Here is a 25,852-nt window from a genome sequence, read left to right as displayed (position 1 = left end):
GAACAAGCCAAACATGCTGGCAGAGCATTACAGAAACATCATGCACTGCTGGGCAGACAAAACAAGCAATGGAGGGGTCAGGAAATGGAATATCTGGTTCGTCAGTTTAAGTGTTATTATATTACTTTTTTAGATATGGATAATAGTAAAGACCACACCAACTGTATCTGACATTAAATCGGACATTTTAAAGTTCAGTAAGGTCATCTCTCTGAGATTGAGCCCCTCTTTATCAACTCAATCAAATTAAAAGGAATAAGAAACGTGTAGTTTAGTGTTGCACTCATTTTATTGATCAGTGGTTAAAAAGTCATCCAAATCTCAAGGCGCAGTGCCCGTTTGAGATCCGTTTTGTGCAGTTTGATCAGAAAATAATTAAAAACATAAAAACCAACACTTGGACCAATTTTCTCTGGTCCACTCTTTGCAATCAATTTAAAAACATAATAATATAAATTATCATGTACCATTTAAAAGAATTTAAGAAACGCTAAGAAGTGCATTGAGGTGGAACTTCTAACAACTGCATTTTTAAAAGGATGCCGTCCTTGTGGTACGAACCTCATTTTGACCAAACCTCTGATGATTATTCTGTACAGCACTCTTTGTTAAAGAGAAAGAAACCTGTTTTTTGTGTGTTTTATTTTAAATATACAACTGTTTTTTGGCATCTATTTGAAAAACATTGCAAAACAGTAAAGCACAGCACATATAAATAAGACAGCATTGTTACTTCTGCACAATTATGTTGCAGATGAGTAATTAAAGGTTGATGTGCAGTACTTAATGAATTAGTCAAATCAATTTATTATCCAAAAATAGGACTAGATGTTTTTACAAATGAACAAAAAAGGATTCAAGGCCATCCACTCACCCAATAACAATTATATGGATTGAATAAGACATCAGTGACTGTTTTGTTCATTTCTTTGCTTATTTTTTTTTTAAGACAAAAGTACCAAGTAAAAAAAAAAAAAAAAAAGAGTCAAAAAAAAAATCTTCAACTGATTAAGAAATTTGCTATACATTTTTATTTACATCAGAGCTGCCAAAAAATATAAAAGTATCAATATTCACAAGAGACTATACAATAATTCTTAATCAGTAGGTCCAAAAACTCCTGCTTTTATGTTTGCCCAAAATGTAAAAAGTATTCAACCAGTGTTTTGGAAAATAGAAATAGAACAAATATATAATACATTAACGAAGGTTTGACCATATTATAAAAGACTTATAATAGTGCAACTACCTAATGTATGTTTAAAAAAAAAAAGAGCCATTTAAAAAAGTAATAAATCTTTAAAATATCTTCTAAAAAAGGAGCATCTGTGCAGATTATTACTGTGGACATTAATTAAAAAGAGGAAGGCACAGCGGCCCTGGTAGACTGAGTCAAACACGTTTTACACAGGACTGGAGATGGAGTAAGGTTACAGGTGTCCCAGGGTTTAATCAAAGGAGGGGCAGGCCACACCGGGGTTTCTGGGTAAAAGAAAAGGGACTGTGGGGTTGTGCGGGACGACACGGCGAGACACAGGAGGTAAAAAACATTTCTGAGGTAAAGGTCACACAGATGTGGTCACTCTGTCTGCAGCGTTATTGACCTCGTTTTTGTTGGAGTCCAGGCCTTTGGCAGCGTTCAGGTCGTTGCGGAGGTTCTCGGCAGCTTTCTTCATCGTCTTCAGCTCACCGGGGTGAGGCGTGGCCCGTCGAAGTAGTGTTCCCTGTGTGAAGGAAAGAGATTCAGATTAGTGGCACATCGTTGATATCTGCAGTTGATGGTGAGTTTAGAAGGGACGCGCTAAAGCAGTGGTCCCCAACCCCCGGTTGAAAGAACGAATGAAAAAAATGTTGATTGATTATCAAAGTCGAAAAGATGTTTTATTTTGAAAAATGACCGGATACATCCGTCTGTGCGTCTGATTCTCTTGACACATGGCAAGAGATTTAGACGCACACCTGTCAAGAGGTCATGTGATCAGTTACCCCAAAAATGAAAATTAAAAGTGTGTTTCAACTCTCCCTGTGTTCTGCATTAAAATCAAGGCAGAATATTTTGAGATCGCCAAAAGGTTTTTGAAAACCCTGCCTCCATTTCCAACATCCTATCTTTGTGAAGTGGGTATTTAAGTTACTGAGTAGAATGGACCTAAAGGTTTTAAGTTACGGAGTAGACTGGACTAAAGGTTTAAGTTACGGAGTAGACTGGATATAAAGAACACGCGTTGGGTGTCGTTGTCTCCCGTCATGGGACCGGCTCGTTGCAGAGAAACAAGCTCAGGGATCCCACTAATTTGGCGTAATGGTGAGTGGTATTTTTATGCACTTTATATTGTTTTTTTATGCCAGTTGAATCATTTTATCACGTCATATTTATCATCCGCACCGCAAAGACCGGTCCATGAAAATATTGTCCTACACGAAACCGGTCCGTGGGGCAAAAAAGGTTTGGGACCGCTGCGTTAAAGGACGCTTGAAGGCTTCTTCGCTGAGCATCGTCACTAAAAATGACTGAAAGTCTAGCATTTTTCTAGGAAGTAGCTAAATGCAACAGAGCAGTGTACAATCTAATAAGCTTGCTTGCAGAAAGTCGACACAATTTTGTAGTTGATATTTTTAACGATAAATTGTGGAGAAAAACAAAAACAGACCGTTTTTAGACATGCTGGTGGCAAAGCCATGGAGTAAAATATCTCCAAAAACTGAAATATGCATTTCCATAACACTTTGCGCATACATTTATGGCTGCCGCATGATGAGGCTTGTTGACTTCTTTGATCCCCTGACATCAGCAGGTTACCTTAAGAATGAAATACCACTATTGTAACCAGCTACTGTGAGATTTGCCCTCGGGCTTGCTGGTCTCACCTTGTCGTCATCCTCCTCCTCCTCATCATCATCCAGAAAGTGAATGGCGCTGATCCTGTTCATGGCTTTGTTGTCCCACGTGTCATCTACCGTGTCGTTCACCAGACTCTCCAGGGCTCCACAGCGGGCAAGATTATCGGAGCCTGGTTTTTCAAAGAGACAACACAAGCTGCGTTACTGGAATTCCTGCTCCAATTAAAAGGCTCAGATAGAATTGAAGAGTGCGATCTGAAGCAAATATGCGAGCACATTAAAATCAATATGGTTGTTATGATTGCTTCTCTGCAAACTGCCAAGTCAAGAAAGGAAATCTGTCACATAACCCAGCACTCATAAGAGAGAGCCTGAAACTGCCAGATCACAGTTTCAAATCCCGGCTTAGTCACAGGCTTACAGCAACACAATCTTCCCTGCCCCCAACTTCAGCTTGGCTCATCTGACCTCCACCAGTCTTATATCTGCATCTCTACCACGAGAGAGATGGCAAGTCACAAAACTAATGACTATGTAAAAAATTATTGAAGAGAGAAACCCAAAAACAATTTTAATGCAAAATACAGGGACAGGCAAGTGAATCCTGACCGATTTAGGCATGTCTGTGGATGAAAGCAAAGGAAAGAAATTACAATACATTGTTGTATCAGACAGAGATAGAGCTCGTCCTCAGCTGCATCTCTATACCCAGTGGGCACGTTTTTAATGGCAATGAGACAGCCGCTGCTAAGCCTCTTTCGCTGTCCAATCCAGCGCATTTCTGAAAAACATAACCAAGGAGGGCCTCAAGGGACAGGAGAGGCGCTGATCTGTTATAGGCTGTTATCCCTTACAGGACCTCGTAATCGACAGATACTGCAGGGAAGGATCAGAGGGCGCAGAACACAGTGCTTCCCCGAGCAGATCATGTGATAATGTCATCAAAACGCAGGACACTAAATACTCTGAGACGATGCAAGAAATTATGAATATTCCTCAAATATCACGATGTTGGCGCCAAGTCACTTCATTCCAGAGGAAGCCCGACACTTGAGGAGGATGGGGGCACTGATCTACCAACAAATACTATTATGCAACAAAACACTGTTCATGAACACATATACAATAAATTCAGTCAACCAGTCCGGTAAGGGGAAAATGTCTCGATGCAATCACTGCTACTGATAATACTGATGATGCATGAAGGTTATTCAGAACCTTTTATTATTGTTATTATTATTATTATTATTATTACTATTATTAAGAGCATTTTAGACTTCGGCTTGATGAGAAACAGTACCTTTATTGTCCGGTTCACATGGTTGTTGTGGCAGCAGCACACAGGTGAGCACCTTCTCCCCTGAGTCGGGATCCTGGTCAGTCTGAAAGGTGAGGAGAGGCTGCGACTGGTTTTCCGACAACCATAAGGCCTTCAGTCGTAGCGTGGTCAGTGACAACGGTAAGTGTAAGAGCCTGAAATAGACCGGATGTAAATCACTAACTTGGAAAAAAACACACACAAAACGGCAGTTTTGCAGTTGTTTTGACGAGGAGGGAAAACTGAACATGTTCTGTATGAAGACACCGGTAGTGGCAGAGATAGATATCTATCTATCTATCTATCTATCTATCTATCTATCTATATATATATATATATATATATATATATGTACATATATATATATATATATATATATATATATATATATGTACATATATATATATATATATATATATATATATATGTACATATATATATATATATATATATGTACATATATATATATATATATATATATATATATATATATATATATATATATATATATATATATATATATATATATATATATATATATATATATATATATATATATATATATATGTACATATATATATATATATATATATATATATACATATATACATATATATATATATATGTACATATATATATATATATATATGTACATATATATATATATATATATGTACATATATATATATATATATATATATATATATATATATATATATATATATATGTATATACATACATATATATATATATATATATATATGTATATACATATATATATATATGTACATACATATATATATATATATATATATATATATATATATATATATATATATATATATATATATATATATATATATATATATATATACACATACACATACACATATACATATATATATATATATATATATATATGTACATATATATATATATGTACATATATATATATATACATATATATATGTACATATATATATATATATACATATATATATATATACATATATATATATATACATATATATATATATATATATATATACATATATATATATATATATATATATATATATATATATATATATATAGATATATAAAAATCATATTTTAGTATTTAGTTTACTTTTTTTTCCATCACTATTTAATCACAAAGTCTACAAATCACTTTTGTTAAACGTACCTATTTCCAGAGACGTCTAGCACGTGCAGTTCTGTGGATTGTGACAGCTCCGACGGGATCCTCGTCAGCCTGTTCTCTCGTACGCAGAAGACATTCAGACCGCTGCAGCCCCCAATCTAAACAGGAGAGATCATTTGATTAGGCTGCGTGTCGGACAGTGTACAGGTGTCCTGTGAGGCATGAAAACAGATATAGGAAGACACATATATAGGTTTCAATTGTACTTCTTCCCCTTGCAAGTAAAAAATGCATATGCATGTGTTAATAAATCTGTCATTTAAACAAAGTCAGGACAATTGAAACCAGATTTAATTTGCGTTCAGCATTTGTGTACTTTGTCCCAGAATTGGTAAACTCACTGGCAGACCAGTTAAAAGCTAATAGATTGGGGCAGAGGGAGCTACAATTAGGAATGATTAGGCCAACTAAACAGCAAAGGCAGAGACTTGATGAGCCAATAAGATAGCAGGATACAAGTAATGTTTAAGAGATGTATCATGTTAAAATGGGCACGTTAAGCTCATCATCTACACAAGGTAATATGATGATGGGTGCTTATTGCATTCATAGAGTCATCAGTAAACAAAGCATCAGAACGAATCTATTCTAAAACACTGTATTAAGTCTGCTTTCATGTAAGCACGGACAAAATTCAGCTGTGAAAAAGTGTTATGAGCAACTAATAAACAATCAATAGAATCCATAGAAGTGGGCCAATGGTCAAGTAGCCCAGTAATGCACAAATCAATACTTGGTTCATGGTTACACTGGGATTGTCAGCAATGCCATGCAATGCTGGTTTGAGAAAAAGGTGACACTATTTATTCATTATCTAGGCAGACTGTTATTGTTCTCCAAACACTGCAGTCTTTGCTTCAGAAAGACACAGGGGCATTGTACGATGTCTGAAGAAGCCTTTCAGATGAAGAAGTAAACTAGGCGGACTTTCACTTAAACAGACAAGAGGTTTAGCAAAGAATGTCACAGACAAACACAATGGATGCACACGGGCAGAGCTGAACAAACCCGAGGATTGAGCAGTAAACGGTAAATGAGAGAGAGAGACAAGCGAGAGCATTGTTGATCCAAACGTGAACGACCTTTTGACATTTAGAGCAAATGAAAATCTAAACAGTTGCATTAAAGATTGACAACAGGCTACCTTAACGGCATTACTTCACTGTACTCAACAGATTATATTTCATCAAAGAAAATCACAGGTTTAGGTTTTACATTTCAAATCTGTACACATTTTGTAATTTTTTTTATAGCTACAAACTGAATTGCTTTTCTGTTTTGATTAACAGTTTTATTCGATCGTTTATTCATATTAGCGCAGTCCCCTTTATAGCAAGTCCTCTCTCTGCCATCAGTCAATACTGTGTGTTTAAAATCAATCTTTCCTATTACATTTGTATTTTGGTAACACTTTCTATTACGACCATGCATAATAAATATTATAATGGTTTTAATCTGGTTAGATTATATACCACCATTATTAAATGTTTTATATTGCGTTATGATTATGTTTATAGAGCGTAATGAATAATGATGAGCATTTATAACTATGATTATCATTATAATCTGAATCGGAACCATTTATTGCCACCTATGTCTTCACATACAAGGAATTTGTCATGGCGGGTGGTGCATAACATTGAACAATAAACAGAGTGTAAGAAATGGGAGCATATTTAAATTTACAGTTACAATAGAATATAAAATTAAACTAAAGTGCACTGACTAACAGATGACAACAGCAGATCATAACCCATTGTAAGTATGTTATAATGCATTATGGACATGGAGGTCGTAGAAAGTGCTCCCTGTATTTCTTCACCTTGTGCCTGAGGAACCCATTGAAAAAAAGATGGTGTCTCTAGGGGTGCATCCTTAAATTGAATTTGAAATAAATGATGTTGGTTGATATACGAGAAGCTTACCTCCTTGGGTAATGCCGTTAGCTGGTTTCTGTCACAGTTGAAGTTGGAAAGTCGCTTTAATTTCCCAACACTCCTCGGCAAACTCTGAAATAAATAAATCAAAAAAATTGAGTGTTTGAATACAGTGGAAACTTAATTACCACAAAAGGCACAATATGAGTATTTCCTCATCTCCTTTGTCTCTTTACATTATGTTTAGAACAACTTATTAAACTGTTTGACAATCTATCCAAAGGACAATGAAGAAAACCAAATCATGCGTGTCACCACTGCAGTGCAGTGCTCTTGTGCACAGAGACAAAAGGACATGTGTTGCTCACACAGTCGGTACATTTATGAAACCCAAACAGAAAAACGCTGGGGAGAGCGGCCATGTGTGCATCTCCTGAATGTGGCTTTCAATCTCTCTTTCACTCTGTGAGAACCACTCCAAGTATTCCTGTCACATCCCAGATGTTTTACATGTCCATGTTTAATCAAGAGGCTGCGCTAATGTTTTCAATCAGCTCAAAATCATAGCACAGCACAAAAGGCTATAAATAGACCTCTTGAATGACACTCAATGCTGCAGCTTGGTAAAAAGCACAAAGATACTCATCTAGAGCGATTTCATGTAATTTGTAATGAGGATGAAACCGTTATGTGATGTCCTGCGGCTTTCATATTGGCTGTGGTAATGCTACAGCTACATAGAAACAGCGTAAAATGAACTGTATTTACGTTCATGTACTAATCCCATAGTGTTTTCTATCAAGTTTAAAAGACTAGGGTGTAATACAGTTGCAAACACACCTGTATCTGGTTCTCAGTGAGCACAAGTTCAGTAAGGCTTTCACAGTTACCAATGCTCTCTGGAAGATACGTTAGTCTATTCTGATCAGCTTTCAATATAGAAAGCTTCCGTAGTTTTCCTGCAGAGAAAGAAAAATATACATTAATCAAAATCAACCTTGCTCAGATGCCGATTAGTAGAAAATGTATGCTTGCATATTTACTTTTACAAAGTTATTTTAACACCAAAGTGTATTGGCTCACCACATACATACAGGCAACATCGTATAATGTATTATATGAACATCCCAACATGCCATTGTGAATGAAACTTTAGGAAAGAAAATTGTATGTTCCCATGTATGATCATTATGCTGAAATGGGGCGAAATTACCTCTTCAATAAGATAGTCAAAACACACAAGAAACAAGCACTCAAGGTGGCGTAATCATGCTAATAAAGAGCTGGGCGTATTCACATGCTCACCAATGCTTTCTGGTAGAGCATCAATTAGATTCTGAGACACCAGCAGGTCAACGAGCGACACCAGGCCACCCAACTCCTCTGGAAGTCGCTCCACTTTGTTTTCTGATACGTCCAGACACAACAGGCTCCTCATACTGCCCAACTCCTTAAGTGCAGAGCAGAGACTTGTGGTTAGCAAAGTTACAACAACATGGCAGCAAATACAGTCGAGGAATGTTGTCTATGCATTTACAAAACTTAAATCTCAGGACTATGGACATATGCGACCACTCTGATAACATACAAAGTCAGATATGACAATGCAGTCAAATTCAAATGAATTACTGCACTACATTATATTATTATATTCAGAGCAAACAATTGTACATTTTAGGTTTTGGCCAACATGACTGTAAGACAAGATGTATCTGATCTTGGGGGGGACAAACACAAATATTCTTGTTCAAAATACAATTTTCGAATTGTAATAATTCTCTTATTTATGGCATTTCATTCAAAGCCCTACACGTACTATTGCAAACAGCAATATAATTGTTTGAAACAGTGATAGTCTTATAAATACTAAGACAATAACAGATTTTCAAATGCATGTAAAAAATGTATTATCTTACCGAGGGGATTTCAGCCAACTGGTTTCCATCCAGCCACAAGTCCTTCAGGCTGATAAGACCGCCTATTGACTCTGGCTATGTGGGAAGAAGAAATGAAGAAAATTGAAGAGAAAAGACACAAAGCAGATAAAAGCTGAAAAATTGGTTCTGATAATGTACTTATTTTCCCTTTGATTCAAATTTAAAAAAAGACCATAGGAAGCATAAAAGCTAATTGAAATGAATGAAAATAACATTTATCTATACCACCTCTCTGACAGTTTGAGGCTACACTGCTTTCTTCAAGAGGGCATTTCATTATATATACCATTAATTTGTCAAAGCCAATTCAAAGATTGAAATTGAACTGTATGGTATATGAAATGCATAACGTAGAGGATGTTTATGCATTAGACATGTCTCTGCAAAGAGTGCCGAAAAATAAATTTGATTTTAGAAGTGTACCAAATATAAATGATCAGAACTGAAAGCAGAAAGAATTCAACATCCAACAATGTAAATCATTGAGTTCAATGTATACATGATACATTATAAATAAAATAAAACACATAAAGAGCCGTATCTTGGCAGACTGACTGTCAGTAAAAAATTTACCACATAAGATTAAACTAAAAACCAAAGCTCAAAGCAGATCCCGGTGAGCCATCCGGGTGATAAGGAGTGAAAGCTGTTCTCGAGGGATGCTAATCTACTTGGACATGACAAGAAGAAGGAAATGGGAAGAGTTCATTTCTGCTCATTGTGTGTACCATGTGGCATCCTTCTGCATAAACAACTTCCCCAGCATGCAGACACAAAAACAACTTACCAAACTGTATAGCTCATTATTTCCTAGGTCGAGCTCTTCAAGTCTATGAAGCATAGAAAGCGACCTGTGGATGACAACGGAGGTTCAAATGCAAACGCAATCAAAAGTAAAAATGCAGAGGCATGCTGCATGTTCTATAACGTAATAACCTCTGTTAACAAAATACTCAGCATCTCTTACAACACAATATAAACCCACATAGACCGTGCAGTTGGTACAATACTTACTCTGGTAGGAATGTCAGCAGGTTTTCTCTGAGTTCGAGCGATATCAAATTGGAAAGGCTGCAATGACGACATGAAAAAAGAGGGATGGTTATACATCTCTGAAAATCCTGTGAACTGCAGTTTCTATACAACTTCTTCTCATATCTCCACTACATAACTACTTATTTGACATGATGCTCTGCATATTTAAAGACAATGAAGGCTAAAGATTATTGTAACATGTCTCCTCGCAATCAGATATCTGAGGACAGGAAGTATTTTGGAGGTGTGGCAGTCTTATCAGGGTCGTACAATTGCGGGAGCATAAACAACCCGGACTTTAAATTAAGGGCAAAATGTCCAAATGGCTATCATAGAGCGAAGTCCAGGGTTATCTTCTTGCAGAGCTTCTTATACACACCTCAGTACTGCAAATGTACAACAAAGTCCATCTCTTGATCAGAACCCAGACTAAATAAGTATCTGAGTCTTATTAGAGATGGACCGAGGAGTCAAAATAAAGCCTTTCCATTCAGTTTGTGGGTAAATATATGTTTCACTGTGCCAAAGGGATTAGCATCATCTAGTAGGTGGGTTTGAAGTGGTTCTTACAGGCTGGCTCTCAAATGAGACAACATGAAATACAACGGCTACTTTTTCCTTAATCTAGTGTTGTGTATTCGCCGCTGAGCCACAGATTAAAAAACAGACAGAAGAAATGATGAACACAGACACCTAATTGCATCAAGTGTCTCGTGTTTCATTGAAAGCTTCTTTTTATTGGACAGAAAACATCTCAGAAGATAAACAACTGATGACATGTAACCCCTTGAACGTTAATCTTAACCCACTGCATGTTGCTCAGAACCGTCTTCCTTGACAGAGAGCAGGCCTTAAATCATTGCGTTATGCAATATAGATATGGGACATATGCAGGCACATGCTGTACCATGAGGGAAAGAGTGTGAGGAGATCTCTTTTAACTCAAGCTGACCTTGTTGGGAGGACAATTATATATTTCATTGAGAGACTGTTTGCAAAATCAGTCATATACACAGATGAATATCGCTGCTGCCTCAGTTTGTAGCTGTTGCCAAGGTAAAAAAAATATTAACAATATGAGAGGTAGCTATTAAAGCATACTAGCTAGTTCGAGAAAATATAGATTTCTGAAAAATGCAAAACCTTTTTGGGAAAACATTGAAATACATTCTGTCCACTGTGTTGCTCGGTAGCACATGGTTTGCACAATTAATGTATTTCATATATTTCCAATGCAACATTCAGTTCAAAGCATGTTCACATTCTGACTTTGGTTTTATGTTTTTTAGGCTTTAAAATTTAATAGAATATGTTACAAGTAAGGAAATATCTAACATGAAAAACACAGCTACGATTGTTGTAGCCCAGTTTTAGCCCCTGCATCTATAATCCATTGCCGTATGGATCTTCATCAGAAAATCCATCTGGTGTTTTGTGTCTTGCATGAAATATAATTTAGGTCTATCAATACTTTATGTGTAGAACATCAGATAAACATTAAGCCCAAATAAACCATCTATAAGTAGCATACTATTCTTTCAAAGCCTACAGTCCCAAATTCTGATCAGTAAAAGGAGCAAAGAGAATCACAGTCTCATCCATCAGCGATGCATCTTCCCTGAGACGTTACGCAGCCATCCTTAATTTATGGCAACATGGCAGCCAAGACCAAACTCTGTTTAGTTTATCTCCAACCGTTTCAGCAGTTATCTTATGGTTAAAATATGCCACCCTGAGCACTGACAACTATTATTTTTTTTTATATATATATATATCCTACTGGACAACATCAGCACAAGTTTCACTGTATCAACATCAGAAAAAAAGAGTGCGTGTTTATTGACATCTAATTTTGTAATTCTGTCTTTAAAATACACAACATTAGCACAGTGTTATACAAATACAAAAATAATGTTTTTATCAGTCAAATGTCTGGTTAGAATGTTGATAATATCCTGAAAGGTACGCATCAAGAGTAATTTCATCCAATTTAAAACCCTCCTGAAAGGGTTTTAAATTAAAATCAGTTTCCCCTGAACTTCAAACTTCTACTAAAAACATCCCTTGTGGCACATAGTTCTGTTATTAAATTAAATTATGAACTGAACTCAAGAAGAAGGGAGACCTCAAAGGAATAAGAATGCTGGCCAGGCATGCCATTTAACTGCAGCAGATTAAATGCATCTCACAACAAGGCTTTTGCCTTTGATGAGCAAAGACAGTGCGGCCGGGGAGAGAGGACCCCCACTGATGCGAGTGTGAAGAGTAATGTGGTTTGTATCATTTTACCAATGCAGAGAGATTTTAGAATAAATTCGTACCATCAGGGGAAAGGTAGACAAAGGAAATGCAGACACGTTTAAAGCTCACGCTCACTTGCAGCTTAGTGGTTTGCTTGAGCAAATAACTCCTTTTAAAACCACTAAAATTGGTTATTCTGTATTTTTATAGTATTTATAAAATGAAATTAACTTGCAGGTTAAATTAATAATAATCCCAGCAAGACCATTCAGGCGAAAGCAAAGTGTGAGACTAGAAAATGCAGAGAGACAGGTGGGACGTTACGTGACTAAAAGTCCCCTGACGTCATCGTGACATTGAATGCACCTCAGGCTGCTATGAAACTGTGTGAACATATTTATTCGGCAAAGGCTGGATACACTCAATATGTCAAAGTGAGCACGATGAGACATTTACTTACTTCCCAATGTTATCTGGAAGAACTTGTAATGAAATATCATTGATGGAAAGGCATGTGAGATTCCTTAGCTCTGGAAAGCTTTCAGGCAACCTGGAAAAATAAAAAGAGAGGCCACAGGGTGAGAAGCAGGTGGAAAAGAAGTGCATCAGAAATTGATGTCACCAAAATACTTCAAATACTATTTTTGACTTCAATTTGTGGGTGAAAGTTGCACAAGCATTTTAAGGCGTACCAGAGAAGAGGAGTCTAATTGGATGCCCATGTTGGTTTGTTTATATTGACAGACACGGTTCTTTTAGACAATGTTAAGCAGGAGTTCACCACAATTCGGCCTTAAAGTCTTGATAAGTTGATTTAGTTTATCTGTGCTAATTGTCATTCATCTTTGAGTTCTGCCCTTTTTTTATTATTCTACATTAAATCGAATGTTTTATCTTGTTTATGAACATCATGGGTAAAATATATAATATTACAAAAGGGGATCAGAATATACCTGTTTAACTCCAGAATGTTAGACTGTGAATACACGGGACAATTTGTTGAATGCTACTGGATATTTCTCATTAATTACACCAAATATGTAGATGCCCAAACTTTATTTTCTAAATGGACTCGTTATCTGCTTGTCCAAGAAAGACAACTTGCTTTCAAAATCCATTATCCTCGTTAATATTGCAGGCTTGGCAGATGGAACTACTTATATGCTCGCTGTGGTCACACTTTGATCAATAAAAGCAACAAAAAAAAGCTTCTCCATTTTTGGTGGCAACAACTAAATTAAATTATTCATATCATCTGAAGCCGTTGTTAATTATGAGGAGCTGAGAAACACTCAACATGCTTTTTTCATTTGAATGTCGTATGTGAATATAATTGTAATTTAGATAGTTAAATCTAAACTAAATTCAGATTGGGTCTTTGATATTTCCTTCATTTTACGATTGGCAACAAAGAGACATCCCATCCCTGCTAACCCTAGTGGAACTAGACCTTCACTATCAAATCGTTTAAATAGGACTGATGAGTGGAAAATGGCTACTACTGTGGAAAAAAAGTGTGTGCACTTTAAAAGTATTGAACACCAATGACTCTGTAATACTATTCATTGCTGCCTCCTAAACTATATACTGCAAAACAATGTGGTTTGGCCCCTGCTGAGGTGCAAATTAGATTTAGTCTCCCACACACAATAAAAAGCATACTATGCAAAATCTGCAATCTGTCAAGGAGAGTGTGTGAATGTTCATAACAGCAGGGGATCACTAAACATGCACATGCACACACACATGCACACACTCCCTGCTTAGTTTATTATTAAAACATCTGGATAAATCAACATAATAATTTAGGGAACGTTAAAAAAGCATTAAGTATCAAAATCAATATGAAACATGGATTTAGCAATGTTACAACCTTTGACAGCTGAATATTTTAGAAGAGACCACTATTCAAGTATTAGATATGTGACTGATGGATAATTTGTTTTCCTTCTTGAAAATTAAAAACAACATAATCTGGAGGACTACCTTGTTAATGGATTTCCACTGAAATCTGCCACTTGGAGAGCTTTGCAGTATGAAATACTCTCTGGAATTTCCATAATATCTGAACAAGAGAAAAGACACTGGTTATAACACTTCTCAATCAAAAATAAGCATAAGATAAAATCAGCAGTAGTTGAAATATATAAGATAATATATTAAAAACAGTTGGTGTAAATGCAAGTGAAAAACAACAAAGAACACGATGATAATAATAATAATAATAATAATAATAATAATAATAATAATAATAATAATAGTGAAGGTATCATTGCAAAAAAATAGTATTTAGTGGTAAATCCAATGTAAAATAAAACTGATGAGTCGATATGTAATGTTAACCAGGTCTCACTCTACTTAACTAGGACTCAATACAAACAACAGTGTGTGTGTGTGTGTGTGTGTGTGTGTGTGTGTGTGTGTGTGTGTGTGTAATGTCAGTTTGTACTTTCTTTTACCTTCTGAATGCATTTGTTTTGCTCTACAGCCTGTGAACCGCTGCTCTGTTGTCTCTAATGGAATATCCTGGGCTACACAAAGACCTTAGGAGGCCGAATGAAAACCTTTAAAGCTTTATCTTTATGCATGTTTGTTGGAAAAGGAGGTGTAAATCTGTCAATGCTTAGAATGCTTGGACGTCTTGCTCATTTTGTCAAAATATCTTTTCGCAGTTGTGAAGGAAACACACAGAAACACAGTTAAGAAATGTAACAAAGTGGTGTGTGCTATAATATTCTAGTTGACGTTTGTGCGGCACTGGTATATCAGTGTTTTACCATTTCTAGAGACGTCCAGTTCTACCAGCTGCATGAAGTTGGCTATTTCTGGAGGAAGTCTCTGGATCTCGTTGTCACTCAGGCCAAGTTTTCTTAGTTTCACCAGCTGGAAAAATGGCTGAAAGTTGGAGGGGAGGAGGACACACAAATTCAGTAAAAAGCTTTTAAGGGTTTTACATTTTGAGAATTATGTTACGCAACAATGCCTGGCAAATATTGTTCAACTGTTGTACCTATATCATCTCAGAAAATTGTGAAAAGCTAGTCACAGTGTATTCTTGATGACTGTTGAATCCAATTAGTTCATACAAAGCAATTGAATTCAACAGAAACACAATCCCAGATCATGCTTGCTGTCTTAAGGATGCTACAGTAAATCAGTCTGACTTTGAATTGTAGAAGCACACATTGTTTGTAGTTTCAGAATTCATTTTTTACATTAAAAAGTAGTGTTTTCAATCATTCTAGCGGATTGGACCTCAGCTCAGATTGAACTTGTGTGGGGCTATAATGGTATATTTATATTGCATGAGGTCTCCACGATGTAAGGAAGAAAGATGCAAGGTGTCTCCTGCTCTAAGAGGAGCAACAAAGCTGAGCTTAATAGTTAATTTGCTATTCTAGGAGAAACATTCAGTTCTCTTCTGTGTGTTGTGACATTAAACCTGCTATGTTATGATAACTACATGGCTAATCTTAACAGATGTATAATTATATGTTTTGTCAAAGATGACATTCTGTCACAGTTGTAAATTAAAACAAAGAAATTAGGTCTGAATGGCATTTAGCTACTTCAGTTCCAGGGTCCTGGTATTGTGCATGCTGGCTGGCTTGAATAGAACAGAGCCTATTTTAATGTGATAGTAAAATATGTGCTTTTCTTGTCCAAATGTCTGCTCATTGGTTGTGATGCATCAACTTAACTTGAAATATATTTGGCTGGGCTAGCAGGCTACGGCACTGACACAATGATCGGAGGATTTTAATTAAGCAATAGGGTACGAGAGGCAGTACTGTGTCGTGCAATAATGTACTGTTCAAGGGAGTTGTTAGGCCCGACGCGCAGCGGAGGGCCGGCAAACCCTTGAACTGTACATTATTGTAGACACAGTACTGCCTCGAGTACCTTATTGCTTTTATAATACGGGTACATGCGACTTTATAAATAGTAATAGTAAGCTCCCTTTCAGCACAAAATAGTTGTAGCCACCAAACGTTGTGAATCGCATTTCAGCGACAGAGAAAATAGTCCCGGGACGCACGGGACTATAAAACTGACTGCCTGGTCAGTAAATCCAGGCCGGTTGGAAGCAGCGTGGAGGATGACACGCAGCCACCGATGTAAAGAAGTGCTCTCGCTGCTTCTGTCCGTCTTTTCTCCGTCATTTTTCTCCTCCATGATGTTTAGAGAACTTGCCTCGCGTCGGGAAATTACCGACGTAATTATCTCTCACTAGAAATTATCATGATTTTGTGGTCAAACCCTTTTCATTCCTCACCTCATTTTAGGGAGGAAGTGACGTGTGTGTTGTCGTTCGTTATGCTAGTGTGGGGGATGCTACGTGAGCTTGTTAGCTGTTCCGTTTGAGCTAACGTTACTGTTAGCGAAGAGCCCCGTTGCAACACTCAAGCAATACACCTGCAAGTTAAGGAAACCAACGTATGCGAGTCGTTACTGCGGACGTTACAATATCAAAGTTTATACGAACATGTTTGGTAACTGTCAAGCTTGAAATGACAACTAACGGTCGCGCAATTTAAATCTACCTGTTATTTTTAAGTGCGCTCTAAATGTAAACAGGCTGTACAGTACTTTATGGCTGAATAAACTACACCTCGTGACTCACTCTCAACAAATCAGAATGCTTGATTTGATCTACCCGTATTATAATGGTACATAAAGCAAGAAAAAGACGCAGGTTCAAGGCAATCTTCTCGTCAAAACAGTTTAGCATGAGAACATGAGTACAATGAGGAAGAGTCTGCTGCCTTAACAAGTTGTCACGGTTTGTAACTTAGAAGTACAACGATCCATCTGTGTTGTCAACTTATTGGAAAGAAAGATCAGGTTGGCCCACTTATTTAAAAGCAATTATACAATAAGCACATACTTGACGCCCCCAGAACAAGAGCGGGCAGAAACCTGCCTGCGTGTTGGTGAAGCAGGTAGCTAACAATACTGATCCCGGTCCCCTGAATGTTTTGGCATGAACAGAAAAAGCAGACTCGTACATTTTTCCCTCTGGCCTTTGTATTTTTCCTGCTATTGCTAGTTACTAGGCAGCTGGTCACGAGGGCTCATCCATTAATGCAGTTGATGAATACCTACATTTCACATTTCTCTTTTAAATCGATCATTTAAACTGATTGCTAAACAAGCTCTGTACTCTTTTGATCTGTATTTGCAGTTTGTTGCAAACAAGTAGGTTCGCCTGAATGTGGCTAGATAAACAACTTTGTTTTTTCTTCTATGCACAAGCCTGTTGCACTTGTTGCACAAGAAATGCAGCAAGTGCAACACAATGGATGTGTATTCCAAGCACACACGATGATTAAGTTGCAGGTTTCCTTGCTGTACTCGTTTATGCTGTAAAGATGCGTCACCATTGCAACCAACATGAAGGTGGGTGTCTGGAGGTTGCTGGAGCTCAATTGTTCTATGAAACTGACAAAACATTTTATTGAAAATGTGATTGAAGCGGTTATAAAGCCATATCCGTATGGCTGGTGCGGAGACACCCCACACAGCTCAATATTGTACAATTAGCCTCACATCTTCTACCAACCTTAATGACTTCTGATTCATTCTTAATGATTTGTGCCACTTCCGATAATATTTTACTCTACCGCCCTCAAACTACAGAACCCATTGTGCTCAGTGTCTGGATGTTTAATGTGGGGAAGAAGAGGACAAAGAAGAAAAAAAGCATAATCCCCTGCACATCTGATCATGGCTAATGTCAGCTAGATGTAAATGCGATCAGTCAAATGTGTTTTGACATGATCAGGCGACTCATTTTTCGTATACCATATCCAGATACGGATCACATTTTAAAATGTGTGCACAATAAATAAGGCCCAAGAGTCCAAAAGTCAAACTCCACCCGATTACAAAATGCACGTCATTCCAAGGCCTTAAGACAGTTCAAACACTCTCTAATCCATCATATTCATGGAGTAAACAAGCATGTACTCCGACAAGTAATGACTTGAAAGAGACATTGTAAGAGACTTGGAAGCTTTTGCAGCCTAACCAACTTAATTTCCCTTTCACATTTCACTTACTTACAAAATCCCATTGTGGGTGCAGTCTGTCTCCCATTCTGAAGTGCACAACTCAAAGATGTGTGATATCAAGGGAGTTTCAGCTTATAAAGACTTATTTCCAGAAAACTAACCTGAACTTTGGTATATCAAGAAAATAATGCAAATTCTGTTTTAACATTAATTTAGTAGACGTGTTTACCGATCTCAGACTTCCCACTTGAACTACTCCACACCCATATGTATGACACAGAAACTATAGCAGAAGCATTCACAGGTAGGCCTATCAGAATCCTTCCTGCCTTTGTCCCAATCCAATCCCCTTTACAACAACTAAGACAATCAGAGGAGTAACAAAGAGCAATTCATAATTCATTCTGTATTATCAGTCTAGTAGCAAAGTGCTTTGTGTGTCGTGCATTACAGTGACAGTCAACCTGTTCTTCCTGTTGGTGTAATTCAGCACCACGCCCCAAACAATCACCCATGTGTGACACCCAAAAACCAAAACAGGCAGAGTCCAGCATACATTAACCATTCACTTAACTCTAAAGTCAATGTTTGAATCTTCAGCTTCACTGTCAGCACTGTTTGTTAGAGGACAAGCTCAAGCCTGAAGCTGGTTTGTGTCAGTGCATGGATTATTGTGCAATCAACAATAACCCTTCACATATCCATACTACAAAAAGATGTGCTTGTAGTTTAGGAACAAAATTCTTACATAATCTTACAAAGAAGTGAGAAAATCAGCATTGTTTTTTGCAACCCTACAGCCATAAAACGGCAGTAAAGGACATGAGTGTCGAATGCTTCTAAGGTTGCATGTAGGTTACATGGTCATATACAGTATTAGATATCACACAGCATAAGCAAGAGTTAAAACTGTCTGAACACATGTCAGAAACTCAACAACTGCACTACATTCATGAACCTGATTAGCTTGTAGATCACATCAGAGTAGGTAAGTCAGTTCAACAACCATCTTCCTGCTCTGGGATTCATGACACCACTTTATTTGCCACCGCATACGTGTCATAAAACCTGCAGCTTCCTGTCTCACGTGGCTTATTCTCTCCACATTGCGTGTCGTTATCAAAAGGCCTTAAAAGGTTTCCAAAAAACTACTAAGATAATTAGTATGCCTATATAGAATATTAAGAAACAAGCAAACATCCACATGTGAGTATCTGGAACGAATAGATTCATTTTCTTTTGCATTTTTGCTTTCAAAAAGGCCAAATAATTGTCTGTCGATTGAACAAAGAGAATTAAATCTGGTCATTGTATGCTCGTCAGGTTTGAAGATATAAAAGTTATAGACTTCAAACTAAGGATTATTGTCATTATCAATGAAAACAACTCAGACATGCAAAGACGTCCCATCACAAATTGCCACAGCCTGAGATGCTTGTTGTATTCGACCAGCAATCCAAACCCGCAAAATATTCAATTTATTACCATATATAATAGTGAGAAGCGTCACATCTTTACATTAAGTTATTACAGCCAGAGAAGGTTTGGCATTTTTACTTGAGAATTAATGAAACGACTTTAAAATATTTGTCTATTCATTTTCTATCAATTGAGTAATCAATTTATCAACTAATTGTTGCAGTTCTAAATAGACATCCCCCACACGTCTGTCTTAGTTTCACTGAACTGAGGAACAGTAGTAACTGCGTTCATTTCAGCTTCTTCTTCTGCAGTTAGTTTCTTAGTTTAGTAAACTAACGACTACAGTTAACAAAGTAGAAGGATGGCATATATCTTGAGGGACAGTTGCTTCAGGGAAACTTTGAGTAAACAAAGAGACACAAGTTACCGTTTGTTAATTGGCAAAATGACCTCAGCACAAATAAAACATAAAACAATCAAAGAAACAGAAATAGAGCCTATCCATGAAAGATAACTGCGCTTCATGTCTCCATGACTTGGTTAGCAGACTTTTCTTTTTGTAAAACTAGTGAAACTAGCTCACGTTCAACTTGCCTCATCTTGTTTCTGTAAAAACATACCTTCGCAGCTTCCTCTTCCCGATAAGACTGCCTTCTGCGTGTCTTTATCTGCCTGCTGGTTGAAATGATCGACTCAAAATATTTGACTGTGTCTTAGTTACATCATTGTCACGACAATAATAAGCGGTCAGTGTTTATTCATTCGGCCACCTCGGAGGCAATGCGATGAGGCCACACAGCGAGCACTGAACTGCACTGTTACAAAAGGTTTATCCAGTCGGACGTTTCTTGGGTTCACTCAGCAAGCATTGATGACATTAGTTACATGCCAAAGAGCACAATAAACCGTTTCTCTTGTCGCCACCCCTCTGCCCTCTAAACATACTTAGAATATCTCTGAACTGAGCATAGCGATGCCTTCACTGTCACGCAGTCGTGTGCGTTGTCAAGATGAGAATGCACCTGCTAATCACATCCTCGCAGGCACAAACGATAAGAGGGTTTACTTAAACAGTACCTAGTTTGTCAGGTGGCTGTTATGTGCGCCTCTTTATGCTTTTATTAGTCTGCACTTTTACAATTCGGGTCAATGATTCGTTATGACTTTAGTTAGTAAACACTAGCACATACAAATGCATGAGCGAGGCAACAACAACACACATAATGCCGTCTTTGTTTTCAGTCAGAATACCTGTTCCTGGGCTTTTCTCCACTGGACAAAGTGGGCAGTGTGACACGGCCATGGGAGGTTGCTCACATTATCTCTGTATCATCACATTTCTATGAACATGCCAAGCCCAAAAATATTCTTTCAGCTCTCTTTTCTTTCCACCATGGGTCCTATAATTATTTTTTGTTTATATTTTAGAATACAGTGAAATCTCAAGGTGCATTAAACACATAATCAAATGTTCCATTTAGACTAAAAATAATAAGAATTAATGCTACTTAAAACTATTTGGAAAGTTGGAGAGCTAACCAGCTGTTTTATGAATGGTTAAGGTGGACAGGTGTTTTGTTTAAATTACAAACAGTTGTGAATCAGTTGAGAAAGACATGTCAGAGACACAAAATAGTCCTTTAATCCAAGCTTTACGTCGACCCAACATGACCAGTTATATGAGGTCTCGTGCCTTATACCCTAAGCCGTCCACTTGTCTCAAACAGCTGTAGAGCCAATATATTACCAAAAGTACTCCATGCTTTTGAAGGTTACACTGAGAACACGGTTTCCTCAGCTGTAAAATACACTCACTCCCAAGAGCAGAACTGAGAGCGCATTCAACAACAAAACCGGTTTGGCTGCAAAAGTTAAAGGGAAATTTTGACAAAGCCACAAAAGTAATCCTTTCAATCAGCAGCTCCGAGCTATATGTCATAAAGACACCACAGGTTGGACTCTGGGATCTTAAGTCTCAAGCCCTGACAAAGAGAAATATTACATGTACCATTCATACCCTTGGGAAATAACCTGCAAATCCTCTAACTAGTATACCACCTAATCCTGAGCACTAGGGTCGAATGCAAGAAGGCCGGATTCTCAAATGTGACGATTTTGCTATTTCGGTCTGAATTAATTCCTTATTTTTTTAGTTTTGAACCGTTGGTCTGGACTGGAATTATTTAGCTACACCTTGATGTCATGGCCGTCATCGGCGGATGCTGCTTGCTTTTATTTGTTGTTAAAATGAATTCCAAGATCAATAACCAACCGTCACCCTTTACATTACAGTTGAGGTAAACAATTGTCTTATATGGGATTGTCAATGGCTCTGCCTACATGGAAATCATATCCACATGATGTTAATTTACATCGCTATGTAATTTTTGTTTTATTTGAATTAGTTTTGCCTCGCTGGATAAAAGGTGAGCACATGACCCATGCGGAGGCTACAGATGGCATCCGGTTGAGTTGGACCTTTAAATTATTATATCAACGTATACACCATTTTCATTAAAATGTGTATCACTATGAATTATGTAACCCTACTAAATAAATAGTGTCTAAATATTGAAAATCCAAATATTAAAAAAAGGAAATGACATCCACACTGTCACATGCCACTCACCTCTTCATGGAATAAATAATGCTCTTGTTCCTTTACTCATACCCCTTAAATATATATATATATATATATATATCACTGAGTCACAAAGTTACTGACATAAGAGTGTATCCGTATCGGTAAACTCCCTGGATGTTCCCTGCATGCAGCCATGACTGAAGCATCAGAGATTGTTGACAAAGAGACGCGTATTTCTGACCTCAGGGCTCACCTGCCCAAACAGCTCGGACCCATCAGACACAATGTCAGGTAGACTATCGATGCTCGGGACACCTGGGTCTCAAATAAAAGTGCTGTATGGTCAAAACCCAGCCTGTAGCATATGCGGTTAGTTAACCTATGGAGGGAGGTGTAGTTCAGGGGGATTTCCAGCCACACAGGGTGCATGCCTTGCTGATCTTGCGTAATTACTGTCCCCGGGTCCCACCGGCCTCTCACGGGACGCCTGAGCAGCTCAGTGAGCAGCAGCTCTGTGTAGGAACCACTTAGGGACGCATTTCATGTCACCAAAAATAAAGCTGCGTTAACCTGCCTTTTAAACTCTTTTTTTTTAAGCGCGCGGAAGCGGGTTGTTGTTTTTGTTCTGCTTACCTTGGGCAAGTCTCGGAGTTGGTTGGCATCCAGCAGCAACTCCTCCAAACTTCGTCCGTAGCGGTAGATCTCGTCGGGCACATACAACAGGGAGCAGTGGCGTTTATCGATCACCTCCACATGACGGTTGCACCGCCACAGGGGGATGCAGTGAAACATCACTGGCGGAGGTGGTGGGGGATCAGCCTCGTACCCGTGCGATAAACAAACAGCGGGGCAGGACGAGGGGATGCAACAGATTGCTGCAGTCCCGGACTAAATATACCGTCAAACACAAAACCCTCCGACAAGTCCCGAAAGTCCAACTGCAAGTGAAGTGGCCGCTGGTGAGGTCGCGACGAACATGGGAGTTACTCTCCGTCGATGTCTCACTTTGGTTAGTTTGTAGCACCTGTGTTTTTCGCCGCTTGGTTTCTCGTCGTCCTTCGCCTCGTTCAAACCGCCTCTCGTTAACGTGTTAAAACGCAGGCTACATCTCCGTGTGGAAAGAAGGTAGGCGGTCTCGTTTTTTTCCGTCTCGTCCCGGAGTTAATTTCCTCTCTCCCGTCCAGTTTCTGACCCGGAACATTCACTCCCTCATTCCGATCCTACGTCATCATCCGGGCTGCTCCTCCCTCCGGTCCCTCCTCTGGATAGTGGTCCCGTCCCGCACAGGGCCGCCATGATGGGGCACAGAGCACCGACACGGCCCGGGGGGGGGCGGGCTGGGACACACTCACAGCAACCAGTATAACCAGTCCACACCGCAGGTGGGTATTTCATAACATTTAGAGGCTGGAGTACAATTTGCTTTAAAACTGTATTTAAAAGCATTATTATGATGGCACGTTTTCCAGAGTGGTCATTTAAGCAATGTAACAAAGTGCATTTAATAAAATAAACTACAGAGTAAATACTGTAATTCCGTGTAATGTTGTGCTTCCTTACTCCAACCCACTTAATGTCACAGGTAATGTTTTATTTGACTGCTATAACAATTAAAGAGTTTGCGTAAAAGATATGATCAATTATAAAATGTTATGCTTGTTAGATATTTAACCAGTATAAAGTTGTTAATATTAAAGTATTGACCTAAACTACCAGTAATGAATCAGTATTAATAATCAAACAATATTACATAACACTGACTAAAGCCATTCAGCTACTGTATATCATGAGCATGTTTTATACTTTAAGTAGGCTACATTTGCTCAGAATACCTCAGTACTTTTGTTTGAACCGTCTGTTAAAAGTGAGCTGGATTTAAAGTAGTCTTCTTTTTTGTTTACCTATATGCATAGCCGGATAAACCTGATTGGGGAAGTCAAATATTTGCTGCTCCACATAACCTGCCACTCCTTCCTCTCTAGGTTTTTTGCACAGTATTTTGAAGTACTTTAATCGCATGGGCCAAGGTTTGCTGTGTGTGATAATGTGATTAAACTGCAGGAATATGCACCATGTAAGCACAATATCAGCTGAAATAATGGCCTTCAACATAGATTTTCAAACAGGAACACATTAAATCCTTTGCCATTCCTGTTCATTCTTATATTTAACACACCTAAGTAATAATGCTGAGTATATTCCAGAACAAAGTCACAATCAAACATAATGCATCACAAATCAACTTCTACAGTGAACCTGGGGCTCCTCACAATATTTCATTCCTGTCATTAGCTTTACTTTGTGTCCACATGCAGTAATGTGTCCAATACTTGTTCAGTAAATAAGTGCTTGAAAGTCTCTGTATTTACTAACATCCTGCATGAGTCATAACTCAGCTGTCTATACACAAAACATGATGGATGTTGCCTTTATTTGAATTTCTAAATAGAACAAGAATCACCATCCTCGTGTATTTTCCCACCAACTTTGCTCTCTTCCAGGTCAAGGTCAGCTCCAGCCCTCGTGTCTGAGGTCACCTAATGGCAGGGCCGCATAATTGTTAATAGGGCTTCAGATTGCTACCTCTAGGACATTGAGTATTAGCAAATATTAAAAATTGTAGTTTTATTTATTGCCAATACGTTATCTGAGATTATTAAGGATGTATTGTCTGAACTGATTCATGAGAAAAAGACTTGCTCCGTCATAACCATCAGATCCTCTTCTCACGTTCAGTTAAGCAATAAGACACATTCACAAGTCCCCTAAAAAAATAAATAAAATAGCAGCTCACCTCAGACTAATTAATTAAACATGAGGGTGGATTAATGATGCAGTCTCCGCAGGCTGCCACAGGTGGTGCTGAAGGCTACAGCAGTTTCAGAGCCCTCCCTTGAATATCTCAAACCGTTGTTGTCAAAAACAACAAAAATAGACAGGAAGGGTCCTTGAGACCAGGCAGACAGCAGATGCCTTCCGCCATTAAAGACAAAACAACTTCAGGGATTACAGAGAATTGACAAAGAACTGATTTCTTCTCATAACGTGGAACGAATTGTTGACAACTTCTCAGAATAGTTTGGCTCAAAACCAGGTGGATGATAATGTTTACATAAACCATTTGCTCGGAAAAACACTTAATACAATTAATCTAATGTATTAAATATCTATTAAATATGTTATCAGTTGTAGCACTTTGACTATTGTCATTAGTTTACTTGCATTATGTTTAATGTAGTGTTGAATAGTTTAGGGGAATGTTATAAAAAATGCAGTATGTAGAATAATTTTGTAAAAAATAAAACTGTACATATACCTATTCATCCTCTAGAGGGAGTCACATCCCATTAAATAAACTACTGACTGACCTTGTTAAGCT

The 25,852-nt window shown here is 37.8% G+C and overlaps 1 protein-coding gene across 1 annotated transcript; it reads right to left on the bottom strand.

Annotated features, from left to right (window-relative positions):
• Nucleotides 1-270: 270 nt before the first annotated feature.
• lrrc1 (leucine rich repeat containing 1) lies at nt 271-23,313 on the bottom strand. The gene is made up of 14 exons (XM_079230015.1): nt 23,107-23,313; nt 15,231-15,348; nt 14,440-14,518; nt 12,914-13,003; nt 10,192-10,248; nt 9,965-10,028; nt 9,157-9,231; nt 8,546-8,690; nt 8,081-8,199; nt 7,289-7,372; nt 5,346-5,461; nt 4,142-4,314; nt 2,869-3,011; nt 271-1,724 (listed from the first exon to the last, which is right to left on the bottom strand). Exons 1-14 carry the CDS (start codon nt 23,263-23,265, stop codon nt 1,566-1,568), a joined length of 1,581 nt encoding a protein of 526 aa, XP_079086141.1. The 5' UTR covers nt 23,266-23,313; the 3' UTR covers nt 271-1,565.
• Nucleotides 23,314-25,852: the final 2,539 nt, after the last annotated feature.

Source organism: Taurulus bubalis, assembly GCF_910589615.1.
Source record: "Taurulus bubalis genome assembly, chromosome: 14".
Classification (NCBI taxonomy): domain Eukaryota; kingdom Metazoa; phylum Chordata; class Actinopteri; order Perciformes; family Cottidae; genus Taurulus; species Taurulus bubalis.
The sequence above is the reverse complement of the archived record's forward strand: the minus strand, read 5'-3'. Positions and strand labels throughout refer to the sequence as shown.